This window comes from Glossina fuscipes, unplaced genomic scaffold (genome assembly GCF_014805625.2).
Source record: "Glossina fuscipes isolate IAEA_lab_2018 unplaced genomic scaffold, Yale_Gfus_2 221, whole genome shotgun sequence".
Taxonomy (NCBI): domain Eukaryota; kingdom Metazoa; phylum Arthropoda; class Insecta; order Diptera; family Glossinidae; genus Glossina; species Glossina fuscipes.
The window spans coordinates 2,999,306-3,020,535 of record NW_023998564.1 but is presented as its reverse complement, the minus strand read 5'-3'; the positions used below and the strand labels follow the sequence as shown (position 1 = coordinate 3,020,535).

Below are 21,230 nucleotides of genomic sequence, written 5' to 3'. Positions count from 1 at the left end.
ATTTTATTTTATTATTTGGTTACATATTAGTTGATCGCGTTGACTAGAAAAATATAACTTTATATACATTTGAAACGTAAGCGCGGCTAAAATTGAGAGAAATGATTGATGATTGCTTTATATACGTGCGGGCAATTATTTGCAGCCATAGTTGTAAAAGCACTTTTGATGCCTACTTTAACGGGAAAGTCGACAGATTTTTTATTCCAGAAATGAGCTATGTACGAATGGTGGGTGCGATCTAATGTTTTTTCCATTTTTTCTGGTTCGAAAAAATCACGCCATTCTTCCCAAGATATCGCATAGAAAATGTTTCGATCAAATATATGAAAGCCTTTACAACGTTTCGGATCGAGCATTAGTGCAATTGTCTCAGTATCACAAACTTTTCGCATTACACGGGTTATAACACCCGGACCATTATTGCCCCAATTATTGCCTTTAAAATTTCTCTCGAAATCGGAAAGACATAATTCGGATATTTCGTGACCAAAGCCATCTGGTGCAAAATTCATCACCCCTGCAGCCAAATTACGGGTTGATTCAGCTCCGACAAAGTTGGGTGGCATATTTTCAATAGAACGCAACATTATAGTATCCATGTCGAGATATGTGCCACCCCAACGCCATAATGTTAAATAGCGCAAAAAATCGGACGCATGTGAGAAAACATAGCTGAAATCTCAAATTAATTATGAAAACAACTATTATTATTGATCCACAATATACCTGGATTTGAAAAGTTCTCCATCTTTAAGCCATTTATACAATGGTGTGGTTGCCGCATAAGTCCACATATTCACATTCCGTAAACGTACATTTTTATAACTTAACACGGCACTCAATATGGGATCCGCTGTTATATTTGCCAATTGATAACGTGGACTGGCATAAAGAACATATACATTTGTTTTGGGATTGTGGAAAGCAGCAGATTCAACTGAGCAAGCCTGTCGCGCCGTTAATTCTACGTAGTTAACGTAATTTTCAATATGCGGTTCTGCCGTTGGCAATTTTTTGGTAATTGATTTAATTGTTGAGGGACAACTTGTCTCGTGGAAAAAAATACTATGACCGGCAAGAGGAAGCGCATCAGCCAATAATATATCTTCTAGTTTCTTTGGCTTTTCTCTTAACTCCTCGACTTGTGCTGCCAAGGTGTCCACAAAACAATAGCGCATATCTGGAGTGTAGTACATGTTAAACATTAACCCAGATAATGCCAAGATTACCAGTAAGCAAAACATGATTCTTAATCGGAAACTGATTTTAATAAATTTTGCTCCAATCTTTTGAAATTTCAAAACAAAACTCATGTTTGTTTTTTCTCCTTTTTTTTGTTTATAACAGTAAACAACTTGGCTATTTTTTTTATTTAAGATTGACTTAGTTATCGTAGTTAATATTACAACTATAAAATTTGTTATTAAATATCGAACACAGTTTCTGAAATTAATAAGAATTGACTTGTGACGTTTGTGTTGTTGTACTCTTAACTGTATTTTAAATTTACAAACGAAGTAATTAACATAATTGTTTTTCAAAACATTCGTGAGACTATTTTTCGTCCAATTATTAATGTATTATTATCACAAATAGTAGTTATACTAATGTGTTTTTCTTCTTCTTCTTTTTTAAGAAATAACTCACAACTAGTAAAATTACGTTGCTTATCGTAAAGTCGAAATAAACTTGAGAAAAACTAGACCTCGATAAAAGTGTTAATTCTAGTATTGATTTCCTCACATTCCCTACTTATACTGCTTTCTATACATATATATATCCGCCTGAGTAGCCGAAGGCGAGGAATCTCGACTAGCAAGTCAATGGTCGTGGGTTCGAATCTCAAGTGCGGTAGAGTTTTTAATAAAAGCCGATAGGCCTAGATGCTAGTGCTTTTAAAGAGTTTAATCTTAAAATTGGTTTCTCTGGCGAAATTAATAATAATAATAATATTGTATATATAGATAGAAATCACGAAGAAATCACGAATTCATGGTAAATGTTTCGTTTGTGATTCTGTTAATAACTTCTTTTTAAACACGTTAAACGAAATGTAATCGTAAGTGGAAAATCGGAGGAAAACTTCGCTTCTTAACTAAGTTATGCTAAGTATGTGATTCTGTTTATTTCCTTATTTTGAATTAAAACGCAATTCATTTAATTCTCATTTATTAAATGGCGATAAAGTTACCAAAGTTACATCGATATATTTCATATGCAACTTTTTTCCGTTGCTCACAAATAGGATATAGGATTGCGTTGCGTTGATCTCTCTTATTAAAGCCGAGACGCATATTTAAATTTCCCTTACTTGCTGTTATTAATTTTATAGGATTTGTTAATTTATTCTTCCTGGACTTAATGAATAAACAATATGCAAAAAAATATATTATTTTCTGCAAAATCTTTTGACTTGTTTTTTTTTTGACGTTTCTCTTTGAATCAATGCTGTTAACTTATTTTTTCCTTTTTTATACTTAGCGATTTTCAATTTTCGGACTTAGGGCATTATTTACGCTATTGAAAGCTACAAGTTGTGGTAACATTTGCATCACAATTGTTTGAAAAATTAACGAATTGCTAACTTTTCTAGCTTAATTTGCCTTAAATATCTTCCGTAATTAAGTAAATCAATAATCAACAATATTTAATAAAAGTTGTAAGGAAGCGATAAACATACTAAACATACATAAGATAGTATTAATATATATATCTTATAATGTGTGTCGGTCGGTAACAGGACAGGCAGAGCAACTGCGTAGCGGGACAACGATGGCGATTGCGACTTTAAGAGAGTGTGACACAACGCGCTTGACCTTGCGTTTCTGTTACAGCAGCCACGGAGATGAGAGATGTCTGACAAAATAGTTCTTTGTTTTCCGACTTTACTCTTAGGAATCACTCTTTTGTTTTTGGCTTTGCGGATAGGGGATAGCTGGCTCAGTTTAGTCGTTACCCCCGAACAATGGATGTGACCATTCTTTCTGATTACTTTTCGAACGTTTAGGAACAACAAAAGCAACGAAACATAGGAAACGACGAGTAGCCCTATTGGCCAAAAGTTGGCTGCTGTAACCTCTCTCGTGTATTTTGCAGAACTTCGGTACGGGCCAAATCTGTCGAAATACAACGTACTATAAAAGGTTTTGTGATTTTGGAGCTTTACTTATAAACTACAAAAAATATAACAATAAAAATTTGCTCCTATATTTTATGAATCGTTCGCGCCTGCTCAGAATTAAGCACAGAGAAATTCCAACTTGTTTCTCAAAACGTTTGCAACGCCCTGAATGTCAGAATACTCTATAAAAATATAAATCATTGATCGTAATCAAATTCTGAGTACGTCTAGGCGTATAAATTAAACATTCCTTTTAAAGCTTTTTAAAAAAATATTTTTTTATTTTTTATATTGGCAACGTTCGTTGTGGTCTAGCTGAAGTGCATTGTTAGAAGCTTTTAATCTATTTGTGCATCTTCATTTATACCTTATTCCTATCAGAGAAACTGCTGACTTGGGTATTATGAATATTCGGTATCTGTTTTTTTAAGCGGTCACCCAATCTGGGCAGCATCTTCTTGTTCTTCTTGTGTATCTTACCCACTGATTGTTTTTAGATGTGGCTGTGGTTACTGACATCTTCTCTGTTAATAAATAGTTTATTAATGCTGGTGCTGTTATTAATACCCATAATTATCTAAATATAATGAATATCTTTTGGTTTTTAATCTGCCCGTTGTCAATGTGACGTAAAGTCACATTAAAGTAAAGTCACTCTGCTTTTAAAAGCAAAAAAAAAAAAAGAAATGGGTATGTTTCTCATCCTTTTTTAATAAGGTTTTGGAGTGAAACGAGAGAGACACGTGGCTAAGTCAATTCCATTATTTAAGTTGATTGAGAATATATATTGTGTGTGATATTGCGGTCTTCGACAAGTACTTTAAGACAGCCGAAGGGATATGAGCAAACATTTATATCCTCCTCTTAAACTTCGGAACACCCGCAACATTTACTTTTTTGTGTTAATCAAAATACGTCATAAAAAAAAGAAATGGGCATAAAAAGCTATGTAAGCGTAAGCAACTATTTTGAATGTTCCCAAGCCATCCCTTTTATTATCACTGCCTTCCGCACTGATGGTCCTAGCTTCGAGACACTCTTTTTATTAGATCTTATATTTACACGCGTCCATGACGCTTTTCATTTCAATCGACTCTATTTTTAACCTAATATGATAGAACATGTGGTGCGCAAACCGTTTTTTTGCTTTTGGAAATGCTTCGCATATACGCTTTGCAATCCATCTTAAATGGGTTGACAAGTGATTCCCTTTGTTTGGTATGGAGCACGCATACTCATATGGCGATATGAATACATTTTAGAAATTTGAAATAATAATTCTTTTATATTACACATCATTTGCCATATAACGGTATATTAAGTTTGTGCATGCGGATGCAACTTGAGATATATTCCTTTTACTACACCGATCAACTCAGATGCATTTTCGCAATCGATCTAAGACCGACTATACGTCTGTCTATCATGTTTTCTTTTATACAACCTGAAGGTAGTAATTTTAAATTTTTTAAATATTTCAATGGGAAGCGGTCAAAAAAGGGCTTCGATTCAAACCATTTTCCATAGCGTTCGATTTTTAAGAAAAGAGCAAACGATGTATAGATGGTGTACGGTATTGAATGGTAGCCATGCCCCACTTTAGCATTTTATTTATTTGTTTTGCTTTATTTAGGCTACAATGTTTAGTATGTTATGCATACGCTATCATTTGCAGCCTTGCCGTACACCACAGCCTACAGTGTAATGAAAAGTCAAGTGATCTTTATTTATACTAATATTAAGTTTATCTTTAATTAGTTCTTATTACCAAACTAAGGACGACAGCACACGTAGAGCTAAAATGAAAATGCGTAGGGCTCTTATTCGATTCAAAATGATCGCGACATTTTTTTCAATGTCTTTGTTGTTATAACCGCGTTGCTCCTATAAGGAAGTAATGAAAATTTTTAATACAGTTGAACTGTCCTTCACATATAGGGGGGAGTTCAAGGCTACTAAATAGTTTTCAATTATTTTTTTCATTGTTTTTATTTAGCAAATTATTGCAGTATAAGAAATTATACACTCATTCTCAAATGTTACATTCAAAATTATTTGTTGGTTTTTTGTTGTTGTTTATAAGCTACACACAACGTTTTTTGTTGTTTTGTTATATTTTCTTTTTTTTTTTTTTCTGCTTGATATTATTTGGTGGTTGCGTTTGCAAGTGATTTCTCTGTTTATATATTTTATAATCATTCTTATTACTTTTTTTTGTCTTTTGTTATATAATTCCTTATGAAAATTTCCAGTAATCTTTGTATATAAGGGTGTATGTATATATTTAAGTACTATGTATACTTAATTTTTGTTGTTGTTTCTGTTGTTTCTGCTGTTGTTATTGTTAATTTTGCCGTTAATTAATTACATGTTGCTTAGCATATTGTGTTCATAAGATATATATATATTTATTTATGTTAATTTTTGTTGTTTGTCGTTTGTGCATATTAGAGCTATTTTTTTTATTTTTAAATTTCTAACCTTCTTTAGTTATTTTTATCAAATTTAGGCTAAATGTTTTTTTATAAATTTTTTTTTAATTTGAATTAGCGACATTATCGAGCATTGATTTAATAGCGGATTTTTATTCAGCGTTGTGTGTAAGTAATAATAATAGTAATAATAATAATAATAATAATAATAAAAGAACCGTTTGTTTGCTGTTGTTAAAAAAAAATTTATCTAAATACAAAAGTGATTAGTCATCGGCCTCGCTTAGGCAAAGTCTGTTATATTAGACTTTTTTTCTAATGGTCTTTTTAGTTAAATATAGTTGTTTTTTTAATATATTTAAATTCTTTTCTATAAAAACTGTTTTAGTTTTTTCTTTATTAATAATTTAAAATAGTTTCCTTTACACAGACATATTGAATTTGCTTTCTAACTTTTTTTTGTTCGTTATTATTATTGTTTAAACTTATATTATATTACTAAAACACTACACATACACACTTACATAACTCTTTATATTTATATACATATATGTTCATCTTTGCATATACATACACATACGCACATATCTATATATATATATATGTATATATACACAATGAGTCTTTTCTTTTCAGCTTTATTTAAATGGACCTAACAGTTCAATAGTTTAGACTTTTTTTGGTTCTTTATTTTTCAGTGTAGAAAATTTATTATATACTTATGCAAAATCCTCAAAAGAGTTCCTATCATTAGCATAATATATATTTGCTTTTGTTTTTGGTTTAATTATCTAGAAAAAGTAAAATCGAACCAAGAGAAGACTAAAATAGTTTTTACTAAAATTTTACTTAAAAGAAAAAAAAGAAAGAAAATTTGATTTTTGTCTTCTTCTATATATGTATATAACTATCTGTTTATATTGACAGTCACAGGCTTTTTCGTTTTGTTTAAGTGATGCAATATGTCTTTGAGTATATCTGTACCTGAGAGAGCTTGTGTGTCTGTACGTGATTGAGTGTGCATGTGTGTTTGCTTTAAGTACAAATATTGTTTACTTACATTCACTTGTATTTCGTGTATTGCATTTTTTTTTCTCTCAGTTTGTGTTTTATGTGTAAAAGTGCATTTTTTTGTTTTTGTTTAATTGGATTTATTTTTCTATTCTATAAAGTTTTTCTTACTTTCCTTACAATTATTTTTAAAGTTTTTCTTCTTATTATATAAAATTTGTGTTCTCTAAATTTTGTTTTTTTTTTTTTCATTTTAATAAAAGCGTCTTTATACAAACACAGTAGTTACTGAAAAATATTTCATCTTTGCTTTAATTTTTTTTTTACCACGTTTTTGCTCCTAATTCCGGAAATTATTATTGTTATTGTAGTTGTTGTTGTTTTTATTGTTTCATTAAACAATGAATACGTTGTTTTCTAGATTCTAGTCTCTATTCTAATATCAGGATATAAGTATTGCTGGCAGACCATTTCAGAGTAAACCTGTTTCTACATTGTGCGCTGTGCCCAGTGTATTTGGATCGAAATTCATCTTTAATTCACCGGCTAAGACGATTTCTGATATGCAACCCACAATGCCGCTGACGTAGCGTTGCCTGGTAAAATATTGAACGTCTGGCATTCCACCTATATGATTAAGTTGAAGAAAAGTTATATGTCGATCAAGATATATGTGTCTTTTGAAGTGGTAGAGAGGAAGAAATGTAAAGCAGCTCCGGATCAATATATAATAAAATATATTGTCAAATAAGTCAATTTTTTATTTTTTTAAAAATGTGCATAAAAAGGTTTATTTACCCATTTTCAATGCCCAAAGATAGATAATCATCCTTATCGCGATCTGTTGATCCCACTTTACCGGTCCATAAGATTACTCCATTGTCTGATCGAGTTTTGATGCGCAAATTCAAATCAATTGTATAGCTAATGATCTGGCTGATCGTTTCGGCATCGTTGTAATGGAAATAGCTGTCGCGTCCGGCAAAACAAGCACCAAAATTTTTGCGGACTCCAATAGTATGATGTGGTTGATCGGAGGCCAAATCGAATTTGCTAAGTAAGCTCCAGTCAGTTTGAGTTTGTGTACTTGTCGTTATACTGGTTGTTGGTTTTCTGTTCTCATCTAACAATTTCGGTGTTATGGCCGTATAGTCGACGTCTATAAGTTTCAGATTATCGACAACTACTCCATCATTGGCATTGCTTTCTTCTTTGTTGTCGTTATCATTACTATCGCTATCGTTTTGTTTGGTCAGATCTAATTCCTCGCTATAATCATATTCGCTGATTACTAACTGGGGCATTTTCGGTACATAGGGCCCTTTTGTGTTTGCCATAATTTTTTCATGTCCTGAGCAAATTGTTTGCGTTGATATTCTTCGGTGCCATCGCTAGCATTAAACAGTGAAGCATCCATAACAAATGTCTTTTGCTGATATTTGTCATCATTATCATCATCAATTTCGTCATACTCTGCCTCGTCTGTTTTCGTTGGAGCTAATACTCTAAGCTGGTCTTCCACCATTATAGGATCATCAAAAGTCAATATGTCAATACCGGTATTAGCTTGAAAACTTTCATAATGGGTTGGCAAACGACTTAGCTTATGCTGAGTTTTATCCCCCAAAGTTGTTTTGTGATTGTGGTGAAAACGATGATAATGTTGTTTGTGTAAGCTTTTGCTTTGATGATGATTCGTTGCTCGGTGCTTGTGTTTGTTCTCTCCAATTCGTTGTGCATTTTTCTCATCGTAATTATACTGTTGTTGTTGTTCTTGCTGCTTTTTTTCTCGCTCCTCCTGTAAACGTTCACGTATTGCCTTAACGTTCTCAAATATGATATCATCTTCAATTTCATCAGAATCTTCATCTTCTTCACTCATGTCTTTATTGTCTTCGCGTCCTTGCTCCTCCTTATCTTGGTCTTGGGAATCGCTAAGTGTTATTAAATCTAAGCTTTGCAATGCTTGCCAATTTATTGATTCAATAGTGTCGTTTGTAAGTGCTGTTGTCTGCGTTGGTATAGTGGCCAGCAGTGCTTTCGCCGTTATTAGCGATTATATTATCTTAACATTCACCATCTCTCTGGGAAGGTATTAATTTAACTTCAATTTCATTTTCTTCCATCGTCGGCAGCTTTTCCATACAGACATTTGAGTCAATGACACTATAGAAATATGCTTATTCATAAATTCATAAATTCACCCTCCAGAGAAAGTCGAACCAATTGCTTTAGTATTATCTATTGCTAGCTATTTTACCATTCCATCATTTAAGAAATTTTCGAGGAACTCAATTCTGTCCTATTAAGCAAATTATATTTTGGTTACACAGGTTGCTCTAAGAGTATCGAAAATCTTTTTAAAAATTTCAGAAAAACATAGCTTTGGAAATAGATTGATTGTCAATAGTGTCGAAAACACTTTGAAATATATATACCCTAAACCACTTGCGGCGCAAGCGCGTGGAAGGAATTGACATAGACCCAATTTTTAATATATGATTCGATTCAGAGTAACTTTCCGAATCAATCTAAGTTTGACTGTTCGTCCGTCTCTCTACCCGTCTTGTTTTCTAATGCTGTTAAGACCTTCGTTTGAATTGTATTAAACGAACGGTGGCGCCGGTGAGCACTACAGTTCTCTTATTTGTTATTGTACTTTGTAAATATCCGTGCCTCATCTTTTATGTAATATCCTTCAAATCAATATCAATATTCATTGATCTACCCAAATATAATAATCTACGATAAAAAACATTCACCATAACGTATCCGTTATATATCTGTCAATCCTTCACTTGTGAGCACTACGTTTTTAGCACGTCAAAACTTCTTGTAGACTAAGAAATTCCTAGCTATTATTAGAGTCAGAACAAGTTCAAAGATTAACAACTAAGAAAAGTACATCCAGCCAAGGCAAAATCTTATACCCGTCATTGCTCTTCTAAAAAAGATGAAAAAAGTAACACAACTTAATTTTCATGCTATATCCTATGGAGTGGGCGAGGCTATTTTTTTTTTATTTTTAAAATAAAAGTTTTTGCCGCATAGGCGCGTGGATGTTCCAGGAGTGTCCTTTGCAAAGTTTAGTTAACTTCCAATTTCTTTTGCAAATTGGAGGGCGACATCTTTACTTTCGCTAACAGGAGAATGTGTACCACAGATACTACACGGTTGAGACAGATGGACACACGAACAGACAGGTACTCTTAGATGCATTCCAAGTTTAAAACTGCTTAAGAATTTATATACTTTACGGGAGTTTGTGTAAAAGTGTTGAAAAAAATGAGACTGTGATGCACTAAAAAATTGAATAAGGGTGGTAGATTTTATTCATCTTTGTAGATACTACAATATCGCCCATATTTTTGTAGATGTATCTGCTGCAGTTTAGTAGCAATGGGTGAAAAACCAACAAACATTATACAGATGGACAAATGTACAGACAGACATGCTTAAGTTGATTTAGAATTTGATGATAATCACAAATGTATATATACTTCTTAAGGTCTCTGTGTGACGCCTTCTGGGCGTTGCAAACGTTTCGACAAAATGAATATATCCTTTCATGATGAATAAATGTATCACTGCGCTTGCGTCGTTTTTTAAAAACATTATTTTTTTGTCACCGTTTGAACTTGTGCCAAGGTAGCCTTCTATCACTTTGTTGAATCATTCATTAGGTTAAGCGACATTAATAAAATTTCATCCGATTATCCAGATGGCAGTTTTAATCTTATTCGATATAAAATTGAAGATACAAGATCGAAATTAGGCCCAAACATTCCCTTGTCGATTAAAAAAGCACGGTTAAAAAGTGGTAGCGATTTGTTTATATGCACGCCCACAATGTAGAAGAAAATGAAACAATTTTGAAAAAACGCCAGCAAATCTCTTCTTTTTTTCGTATATAACTTTTAGTTCCATGAAGATATATTGCAAAAATACAACATTCTAAATGAATCAATAGCGAGCAATCAAAAATGGTTCACATATAATAACAATATGAGAAAAAGATCGCCGTCGAAGATGGCTGAAGTTGCACAAGCAAAACATTGTACAATCCATATAGAGTAATTTTATGTGTTCACCGGCATTGAAAGAGAATGATACATCAGGAACAGCTCCAACGCAGCCGGACGATTGATTCCATATTCTACTCCCAGCAGGTAATGCGGTTGAAACGCTTAAATAAAGTAAAGTCTTAACAATTAGCGAATAACGAAGTCGTCGTTTTCCATAATGACAGTGTTCACACAACAGGTAAAAGCCGCAAATATCCGTAAAGATGTTTTGAAAGTTGAGAGAGCTTAACTGTGGAGTTTTACTGGACCTATCCACCTCCGTCTTGATTAGCGCTTGCCTCATCCGTTCACCATTTATTTCATTCGGTATAAAACCACTTTGATTTGGTTCGCAAAAAAGTTCGCAGAAAACCAACAGCAATGGCTTAAAGGTTTTGCCAGAAGTAAGCTTACGGATTATCATCGCAAATGACATATATTTAATACAAAAACGTCATAAACCTTTTCCTTTACCTAATTAATATTCATTATAACCATGGAAGATAGATCTTTTGTAAATGATAAAGAAGCCTATTATTCTGGTATTTTGCGTATTTATTTTATTTATTTATTCCACTTATACTAGAAACTCAACTAAACAAATAACAGTCGAGTTCAATTGGCTCTTAATGCAAAACTTATATTAATTAATAATAAAATTTAGTATAAGTACAATAAAACAAATAAGAAGAAAAAAAAAGAAAGAGAAAAAAGAAAAAAAAAGCATGTACACTATCAGCATAGGGACACACTTACAACCGGTACAGGACCAAATTGCAAATGAACCCCTAAACCATCGCAAACATGCATAAGCCTGGCAACCGATAATAAATTGTCAATAATTAATTTTCGAAACGTAACGATTTTTTAGGATAAAAGCTAATTTAAATACGACATAGGTAAATCGCGCGTATTAAGCAATGTTGCTTTAATGGACTTTAAAGAGTCCGATAACGAGAATAAGTGGTAGACGTCATTTAGGTTCTTGCAAACGACTCTGAGCGGATTAAACGGCTCATAATTAAACTTACACTGACTAAGCTTGTATGGGTCTAACCAAACACATGTACAGCCTTTCCGTAATGTAGAGATCATCAAGCTCTTTGGACCACCTTTTTATAAAACCAAGCGCGGACCTAGCTTTGCTATTCGAGAGCTCAATATGCAAGTTAAAACGTAACCTATGGTCAAATAGAACGCCTAAATCTGTGATCGAATCGACGTCCTCCAACTTACGCGAATTTATGAAATACTGAGTAATGAATGACTTTCTTCTTGAGAATGAAAGCTTCTTACATTTACTCAGATTTAGTTTCAGCAGATTCAAAGAACACCATGCAACAAAATTATCCAAATCACCTTGAAGCTGATGTGGTTGCGATTTAACAGAGAAGGAGGAAAACAGTTTCACATTATCAACATACATTAAGATCTGGCTGGAATTAACCACCGATGGGAGATCTTTAATGTATAAACTAAATAAAATGGGACCTAAGTGACTTCCTTGAGGTACGCCAGACGTAACGGGGAATTCATCCAAGCTAATGGAGTTAAACAAAACTCTGAAGGATCTATTGTGCAGATAAGAGCTTATCCATTTCAGAAAGATAAGCCAGAGGCTTGGAGTTTAAAGATAAGTAGTCTATGGTTAACCATATCAAATGCTTTGCTTAAATCAGTGTAAATAACATCTTTGCGAGGGCCAGTAGAAAAAGCCTTGAAAACATGACAGGTAAACTCTAACAAGTTGGTGACTGCAGATCGCCCTTTCCGAAAGCCGTGCTGGTGCGGAGAAATATACGAATTAATGGCAAAGGCCAAATGCTGAGTTACAATACGCTCGAACAACTTGGGAAAGACACTCAACTTGACTATGCCTCTGTAGTTCTCAACAAATTGTCTACTTCCACTCTTGTGGATAGGAATAAGGAAACTACTCTTCCAACATGCAGGGAAAACACCTAAATACAAGGACATGTTAAAAATCTTTGAGATCACACCACATAACTCGACAGCGCAAGATTTAAGTACACATGATGGAATTCCATCAGGTCGAGGCGAACAACTGTATTTTAGAGAACTCAACCCTTTAAAAACGTCATCTTCCGAAATAACCAAGTTGGGTATTGAAACCGAGTTAGTTATAGGACATGGGTAGTTTGCTGATAAATCGAAATTAGCAATCGAAACGTAGAATTAACAAATTTAAAGAAGAATTTAGGATTAGCAAACAGAGAGGATTTAATGAACTGAAGGTATCTGCAGTAATAATGATGATTGAGGGAGTTAAATCTATGCCTCGCCACCGAGTAAGCGACATAGTCGAGCGCAGAACCACTTTTCGAATATTTTTTGAATAGCGAGTTTTTTCTATTCTTGTGATATTTAATTGTCTTATTAAACCACGGGGGACATCTGCTTCGAGGTCGACAATGCTTGATCGGAACAGATGCAGCAATAGCTAGATTTAATGTATTGTAGAACGATGACAATAAGCTTTCAATAAGAAAGACGATGTTTTAATAATACAATATTGATTTTATGAAAATCATATTAATTATTTAAAAAAGTTTGATTTGGCGCATTAAGGCATTTCAACAAACCATCATTCATATGATGAAAGGAAATGCATATTGATGGATGATAAGGATCCTCAGGTAAACTAAAAGGTGGACAACGATTTACGTAAATCTCGGGAAAATTGGCAAAGCAGAGATCAAGCAGTCTACCATTACAATTAGGGGTACAATTATATTGACCCAAATTATGATCAAACAATTCACTAAAGAACACAACAGCCCTATCAGACGTTGAAGTAGGAACCAAACAGCCAGAATTATCAGTGTTACACCAAGTGACTTGAGGCAAATTGAAGTCACCCAATGCAACGACCAAATCGGTGGGTCTAGACCGCTTGGCCACTTCACAAATGAGGGCAGCGTGTTTCCTGTAAATGGAGATATCAGAATTTGGGGGAATATAGGAGCAGGTTATAAATAGATGTTTATCAGGCATATTCGCACGAATAGCGATAAATTCAACGTCGGGAGAAGTGGGAAATTCAATTAAAATGGACGGGACTGACGCAGATATGGCAATTAATACGCCACCACCAATGCAATTCACTCGATCATTTCTAAAGACTTGGAAAGAATTATGAAAAAGTTCCGACGAATGAAGATCTGGTTTTAGCCAAGTTTCAGTAAAGGCCAAACAGAAAAATTCCGTGCTCACTGAATTTAGAAAAGTGGAACGAATTTTCGAATTTAGGCCCCTAACATTTTGATAAATGAGAGATAGTGGGCCTGAAGAAACAATTAGTTTTTTGAAGGCGACAAGACTATTGCCTTGGTATTACGGGGACGATCACGAGGGATAAATTCCTTAGTTAAGGATCCTATTGGCCACAGTGATTTGTTTAACAACATATCACTGTTTTCAGTCGGAACTAATATTTTAAAAGAGGAAATTGCCCTAGCTTGAGAAGGAGCCATTTGAAGATGCTAACACGCTTTAAGTTGACTGATGGGACTTTCGTCGCCAGATAACCTTTTATGTTATCCACCGAAGTTTCAGGTGCCAGTCTTGACACAAATAATGCTTTTCTGGGAGGAACTGCCGTCAAGCAAATGTCATTATTTGGAACAGGAGGAGGGTTCACGGTAGGAGAGTTTCGAGTTGGGGAAAATATAGATGGGGAAAATATAGATGGGGAAAATATAGATGGGGTTATCGCCCTTGTACCTGCAACTTGTGAGACTTGCCCAGCCTGGTGACCAGCATTCACACGCGAACAGCCAGGAGGAGAGGATGATTTATTTTTCTCTTCATTACTTTTAGGCGATGGCGCTTGATTAAAGTGAGTGGCGGCTCTGGGCGGAGATACTCTTGCCACTTCAGCGTAGCTTAAAACAGAAGGACTTGCCGGCTTGTTTTTAACTGTTTTGCTACCAACCGACTCAGCAATATCGGAAACATTACTGTTCATTTTAGAGTTAGAGGGAGCGGTAACTTGTACCAACGAATCAGATTTGGAGAAAGCCAGAGGTGACGTCCCACACGCTACGCCACGAGTAGAAGATGAGTATCCAAAATTTGACGTAGCTTTTGAATTTATTGACTCTCAACCTAGAAATGAACTCTACTTTGCATTTAATTTACAATGCTGTAGGACTGGAAAAAATTTTCGTATCAGGCATACCGATTATTGAATGCATGTACTTTTAATGGTCGTTTCTTTACCTCTATAGGTTCTGCACCGAACTAGCTCTTATGCGTGGACAATACTTTAAACGTCTACTTTGAATATATGCCTTTTTATGAGTAGATAGTCTTCTCTCTCATGCAGATTTAAAATCATTTCTTTTATTATCGCTTTGGCAACTTCGGCAGCCGATTTTTATTTTTTTCTTGTTCTTTGATTTTCTTCACTCATCACTAATCTAATTTTAAAATGAAATGAAAATTCTCATTATGATGTCACGACAATTTCTTTTTATATTCGAAGCTTTTTTATATCTATTCACTTTCACATTTTTATTCAAGTTCATTAGGAGGCGAATGTGTGCATGCATGTATAAAAGGAGGGACAAAAAAAAAGAAAAGAATGTCAGCAAACTTTCAATGACACTAAAACTGATCATCTGTTGATCGAATGCGTAGTTGGGTACTTGACACCGTTCTTGTTTGTGTTCTTTGGCAAATTTACATGTTTTTGTTTAGTTTTATCTAATTGCTCTTTTTCAATTTTCCTAAAACGTTGCCGCCTGCACTAATTCTCGACATACGAACGTTACTTGACACCGTCTGCTTGTTTGTGTTCTTTGACAAATTTACATGTTTTTGCTTAGTTTTATCTAATTGCTCTTTTTCAATTTTCCTAAAACGTTGCCACCTGTTCTAATTCTCGACATATTAACGTTGCATGCGGAATAGTTGACGTCAAGTACTGACAGTGCACGCTTCCATGATTAAAGTAACATTTATTACAGCATCTCTTTTTTATATCCTTTTTTAGACCATTTAAAGTATGGATTGTCTAGGAAATATACAAGGAAGAATATGTTTCCTGCATACTATACCACCGAATATTGGAACGAAAGAGCTCAAGACATATTAAAACAAAAATGTGGAGGTTCAATCACCTATCACGAATAATGCTAAGAATATTATTACGTTTCTAGGTGACGGCATGTCAGTGCATATAGATGCTTAGATAGATCGTTGTTTAAACCATTGACCGATATTAAAAAATCACCTGCTCGCAAACCAGCCTGGGCACAGAATCTAGCGATTTGGAGATAAGTAGCGACATTGGGGATGAACCGTACAATTACTATGGTACATGTGACCTGGTCCGTCGAAAGAATCCCAAAAAGAAACCACGTGTGGATGAGCGGTAAAAAGTTTATAATAAACTATATTTTCTTTATTCATCATAATGTACACGCAGAAACAATGAAAATCCATGATTTGTAGAAAAAATTTAAGAAATGTTTCGCATGTTCCGTCAAAATAACTTTAATCTGAGAAAAGCATAATAAAAAATATATTAGATGTTGATATGCGCTTCATGAAAAACTTACATTAAATCTGAAATCCTGTTTAGAATCTTTATCTCGAATTTTTATCTCGAACCCGAATCCTTATGAAAAGTAATCCCTATGAAATGATGCTTTCTTTGGCCACAACGCGAAAATAGTCAAAGAAAAATACAATTTTTTTCAAATCTTTTCAATTGTCAAAAAAGTGTATACAAAATTCAAAAAAAAAATATTTTTTTAAAATCTTTTCAATTATAAAAAAAAGTGTATACAAAGAGTCAAAAAAAAAAACAATTTTCTTAAAATCTTTTCAATTGTCAAAAAAAGTGTATACAAAGAGTTAAAAAAAAAACAATTTTCTTAAAATCTTTTCAATTGCAAAAAGTGTATACAAAGATTCAAAAAAAAACAATTTTCTTTTTAAATTCAAAAATGGAATCAAATAAAGTTAATAAAAATGGTGAAAAAAGTCGCCCAGCCGCTTTAAAAAGAAGTGTGGGTCGGTACGAAGATGAAATAATTTCCTCAGTGGATTCCCGGCCTTATGCGCGAACAACAATAACCAATTTTGACAATTTGACAAGCTCGCAAAAATTTACATCCTGTCATGAAGTGGATATGAATTTCATATCTCTGATGAAGAGTTAATCGAATGTTGTAATAAAGCGGAAGTTACGATGAAAGAAGTAAACAGCATAGACGCTACAGAAGAAACAATTGTGGACGTAGTATTTGAGGACTCTCCAGAAGGAGGAGATGACAACAAGAAGAAGACAATACTAGATATAATATTTGAGGACTTTTCTGTAGTATCACCCGAGAGTAAGTTAAGGAATTTGGAACGGTCCCCTTTATATATTTTACGCGAAAAACCAAGGAAAACCTACAGCCGCGAATTTAGAGAAAAGGCAAAATTGGCTCTTTTGTACGATTATACGCCAGAAAGTAAGTAGCTCTTTATAGGCTTTTTTTAAAAACTCTAACTTTGTAAATTCATTTTAGGAAAAGCTTCAGATCGTGGTTATACCGAGAAAGAGGACACATACAACGTAAATCAAAGTAAGTTGAAGTCAAGACGTGAAGATCAATAATTTTGGAAAAACAGCAAACAGCAGTGCGCAAATAGCCAACAAAACAGGTTTTCAAGCGATGTGCGAAAAAGGCAAAGAAGAAAAAATCAACGAATCTCCCAGCACCAGCAAATTGTCAGCAGCAGCTGCTCCAATGGTGTGTCGTAAAAAGTATGTGCTTAAATGCGAAATTTAACTACAGGCAAAAAAGTTGGCCTATTTCCTTTATGTATTTTTGAGGGCTATTTGAGAGAAAAAATTTCCTATTGTAGTTGAAGCCCGACCTTGTGAGATGTTACAAAAATTTCTTTCTTGAGTATTTTCTTGAATATAAGAATTTCGTAGAATTCTCGCGAGCCATGTAATTGTTAAAATATCTGTTATATATATCTTTTCAGAACTCATTATGATAATGCGATTTCAATCAAATATTGCTATGAAATATGTAATAAATCGTTTGCATCTAAATCGTATTACTACCACAAATGTATTGGCTTATAACTCGAAATTCCCTGCCACGCAAATGCTTTACCAAACTTAAAAAAAAAAAAATTTATAAAAAATGTAAAAAAAAATTATAAATAGAAATCTCAACACCATCAGGCCACACACTTTCAAATTACGTCAATCGATGATAGTGGTAGGAGTAACAAAAGCAGTAGCAGTAATAAGAATAACGTTATTGGTATATCATCTATTGTTAGTGAAGATATCAATAAGACTGCAAACATGCCGAGGTATAGGTAGAGAGTTCATTTCGCTCGCACTCCTTTCCTTTTTTACTTTGATTTTCTCAACATATATTATTTGGTGAACATATCCAGCTCCACTCTTGCTATTGTAATTAATTAATTACTTTTGCTATATATATATGTATTGAATTGAATTAGCTGCAATGAGTCACGAAACTATGATCAAATTGAAGGACTAACCCCTTCTGTTGTCGATTTTCTAGGCAATCAAAAGCTCCTTAACAACTTCTTCAAATGTAACTAAATTAAAAGTGACAGTCTTCTCATGTCCGTTGGCATCATTAAAAAACCCTTTTCATATTCATCATCTCCGTGCAAAGGTAAACTGGTTTTGATATTTCGTTTGTAACATTGAACAATTTGCGTCGAACAAGCGTAAGCTTTGCTGTTTTCCCACTCACGTGTCCTATGTTTGTGTATAACTCGTGCTTCTTAATGTGCTTGCGTCGCATTGCTCAATTATCCTACTATCTGGGTGTCCCACAGCTGATCTGTACAAGTCACTAAACTTTTAGAAGTCTATCTTGTATGTTTTTCGCCGCCTGTAAATGTCATAGATTGATTCCATTGTCGGTCTTTTCCTGCTTCTCGCTGTTTCCGCCATTGGCTTCGAATACATCAATCATCGGGTATCCGCAACCTACGTCTTACTGTGCTCGTGGCCAAGCGTCTGCACGCCCGGTTGATTGTATGACTGATACCTTGTGCGTTCAACCGTCCTCTTGTCCAATCGTCTACGTGTCTAACCTACAATGTCTCTAACCGTTTGAGTCCATCCCTCCTTATATCTAAGCGTTCTCATATAAAGCCGCGATCAACCATCTTGATGTTTTTACTGCTTTTTTTTCTTTTTTGTATGCGAGCTGGAAAGAAGAGATTGTATGACTCGTTATTCATGACGCTTGTGCCCTAACCCTGCCATCCACATAAACTTCTTTGCGTCCAACCGTCTATGTATCTAAACGTCCTGGCCCCCTTTTTGCACCTAGTCGGCGGCGTCCATATGTTGAACAAGCTCTATTGATTTTTCTTGCATTTCATCACCCGTTTGCCGATTCAATCAATCAATTTAACGTTTGTATGTCTGTCCTTCGATCTGCCCGTTATTTTGCCTGATGATATCCAAAATTGCGATATTTAAAAGGATGAAGAGTGTGAACAATTATTTACATATAGCTTATAGCTTACAAGCGAGACAATGATTTGACAGTTCATTTCAACGAAATTACTGGAATAGCTACAAAAAGGGCGTATATCAATCTTAACTGATGGGTATCCGAGGTTCGTCCCAAGACGAAAATATCTTTTTTTTTGGTTTTTCTTTTGGCGCTCAACATTCGAATTTTATTGTAAACATGAAATTTCAATTTTTGTTTTATTTTTTGACTCCGTACTTTTCTTTTATTTTCCACAATATTTTCGGTTTGAAAAAAATAGCTTTAGTAAATTTTTTTTGTTTTTATTATAACTCTTGATTCAATTACTTGGGTTGTCCTGCAGCTCGAAAGTTATCAACTTACACGACACGACACAACAAGTCAACAAAATTATGAACACTCTCGTCGACTATAAGAAAAGTTGGTTTTTCTCATAAAAATTGCAGCCAATGCCACAATCATCTACAGCGTACTGGCCATAATGTCCTGGGGTATGTGTGAAACAATAAATGAAAATAAATGAATTTTTGTAAACACAAGAATGTCTACCAAGCATAAATTCAATCCATTTTTCTGAAATGTTTTACAGCGAGAAAATTAAAAATAATAATAATCAAAAAAGAAAAAAAAAAAAGCTAAACCAAAATTAATTTAATATTATGCCATTTTCATCTGAAAGCCTCCATTTGGTGGATGGGAAAGGATGAAGGATAAAACAACAAATATTTTTTTTTTTGCAGAGTTTCAATGCGTTCAAGCTTGAGTTTGAAAATTCCAACAAATATGGTTGAGTGCACGTAGTTTAAAATTAATTCGTTTATTCTTTAATAGCTAAGAGAAAAGCTTCAGTAGAGCTATTTTTTTCAAATGTGGCACTTTTGTCTGTAATGCCATAACAATAATCGATCACAATCATATTTGTTTACATTATTGAATATGCACTCATGCTAAGACGAATGGTCGCATAGGAAACTCGTTGCACTGTGCCTTTGATAGATTCGATCCATTGTGAATATTTTCGCATGCTGTCCAATATTAGTCCTTTCATTGGCTTATAGTCAAACTTTTCGACTCGAAAATTTTTTCGAGATTTCGCTTATTGGGGATAATTTTAATGTTATCAATATTTTGATAACATTAAAATTGTGTGTTGTTTTTAACAAATGTTTTATCAATCTTCTCATGTTTGTAATATCAATGTAAAAATGTTTGTAAACGAAGTTGCGAATATAAATATGATTGTATACATAAATATGAAGATTTATATAAATATGATCGTGAAAATGAATATTGATGTATATGAACAAAAATGGGAATATGATTATGAAAATAAATATGAACATAAATAGAAATATGATCGTGGAAATGAATACAAATATGAATATGAACTATGGTATGAATATGATTATGAATATGATTATGGATATGAATATGATTATGGATATGAATATGATTTTGAATATGATTATGAATATAAATATATATATATATATATATGAATATAAACAGAAATACGACCGTGTATGTGAATGTAGATATGAATAATGGTATGAATATGATTTTGAATATGAATATCATAAATATGAATATAATTATTATTGTGAATATGCCTAAAAAATATAGAGATGATAAGTGGACATTCGACTGTCGAAATGAATGGAGATAGGAATGTGAACATAAAGATAAATGCGAATATAAATAGAAATATAACGGTGGAAATGAATATCGATTTGAATGTGATTGACTATTAATATGAATATGATTTTGAATATACATATGAATATTAATATGAATATAAATATAAATACAAATATAAATATGAATATGATTATGAATATAAAGATAAATGTAAATATAAATGTAAATGTAAATATGAATATAAATGGAAATATGACCGCGGAACTGAACACAGATATAAATATGATTATAAGGAAAAACTCTTCCGAAATTCTTTCTTCAGAAGTTTTCTTTTTCCTTTTATTGTTCAACTATTATTCGCTTTAGTTGTTCCCTTTTTACTTTACATTTATAGCAACCTGCTACTATAGCAATCGTACAAAATTTTGTTTAACTTTCA

The 21,230-nt window shown here is 33.5% G+C and overlaps 2 protein-coding genes across 4 annotated transcripts in view; both read right to left on the bottom strand.

The window, feature by feature from the left end:
- Positions 1-8: 8 nt before the first annotated feature.
- LOC119642176 (lactosylceramide 4-alpha-galactosyltransferase-like) lies at positions 9-2,375 on the bottom strand. 3 transcript variants are annotated; one of them, XM_038041180.1, is made up of 3 exons: positions 2,315-2,375; positions 730-1,446; positions 9-675 (listed from the first exon to the last, which is right to left on the bottom strand). In XM_038041180.1, exons 2-3 carry the CDS (start codon positions 1,314-1,316, stop codon positions 87-89), a joined length of 1,176 nt encoding a protein of 391 aa, XP_037897108.1. In that variant the 5' UTR covers positions 1,317-1,446; positions 2,315-2,375; the 3' UTR covers positions 9-86. The 3 variants fall into 3 exon arrangements, with proteins under 3 accessions (XP_037897108.1, XP_037897109.1, XP_037897107.1); XM_038041181.1 differs by lacking the exon at positions 2,315-2,375 and adding an exon at positions 2,195-2,282; XM_038041179.1 differs by lacking the exon at positions 2,315-2,375 and having other exon boundaries at positions 730-1,833.
- A 4,387-nt stretch (positions 2,376-6,762) lies between these two features.
- LOC119642302 overlaps positions 6,763-21,230 on the bottom strand; it is a 27,352-nt gene continuing 12,884 nt past the window's right edge. The window contains 4 exon segments of the mRNA XM_038041401.1: positions 6,763-7,194; positions 7,366-7,909; positions 7,912-8,604; positions 9,498-9,511. Coding sequence (XP_037897329.1) covers positions 7,107-7,194; positions 7,366-7,909; positions 7,912-8,604; positions 9,498-9,511 — 1,339 coding nt within the window. The 3' untranslated portion in view covers positions 6,763-7,106.

Bases quoted from the DNA above. Each gene is read 5' to 3' on its own strand.
- LOC119642176 (XM_038041180.1), bottom strand. From the start codon at position 1,316: ATGAGTTTTGTTTTGAAATTTCAAAAGATTGGAGCAAAATTTATTAAA. The intron at 676-729 runs GTATATTGTGGA...TTGAGATTTCAG, and splicing joins GGAGAACTTTTCAAATCCAG to CTATGTTTTCTCACATGCGT.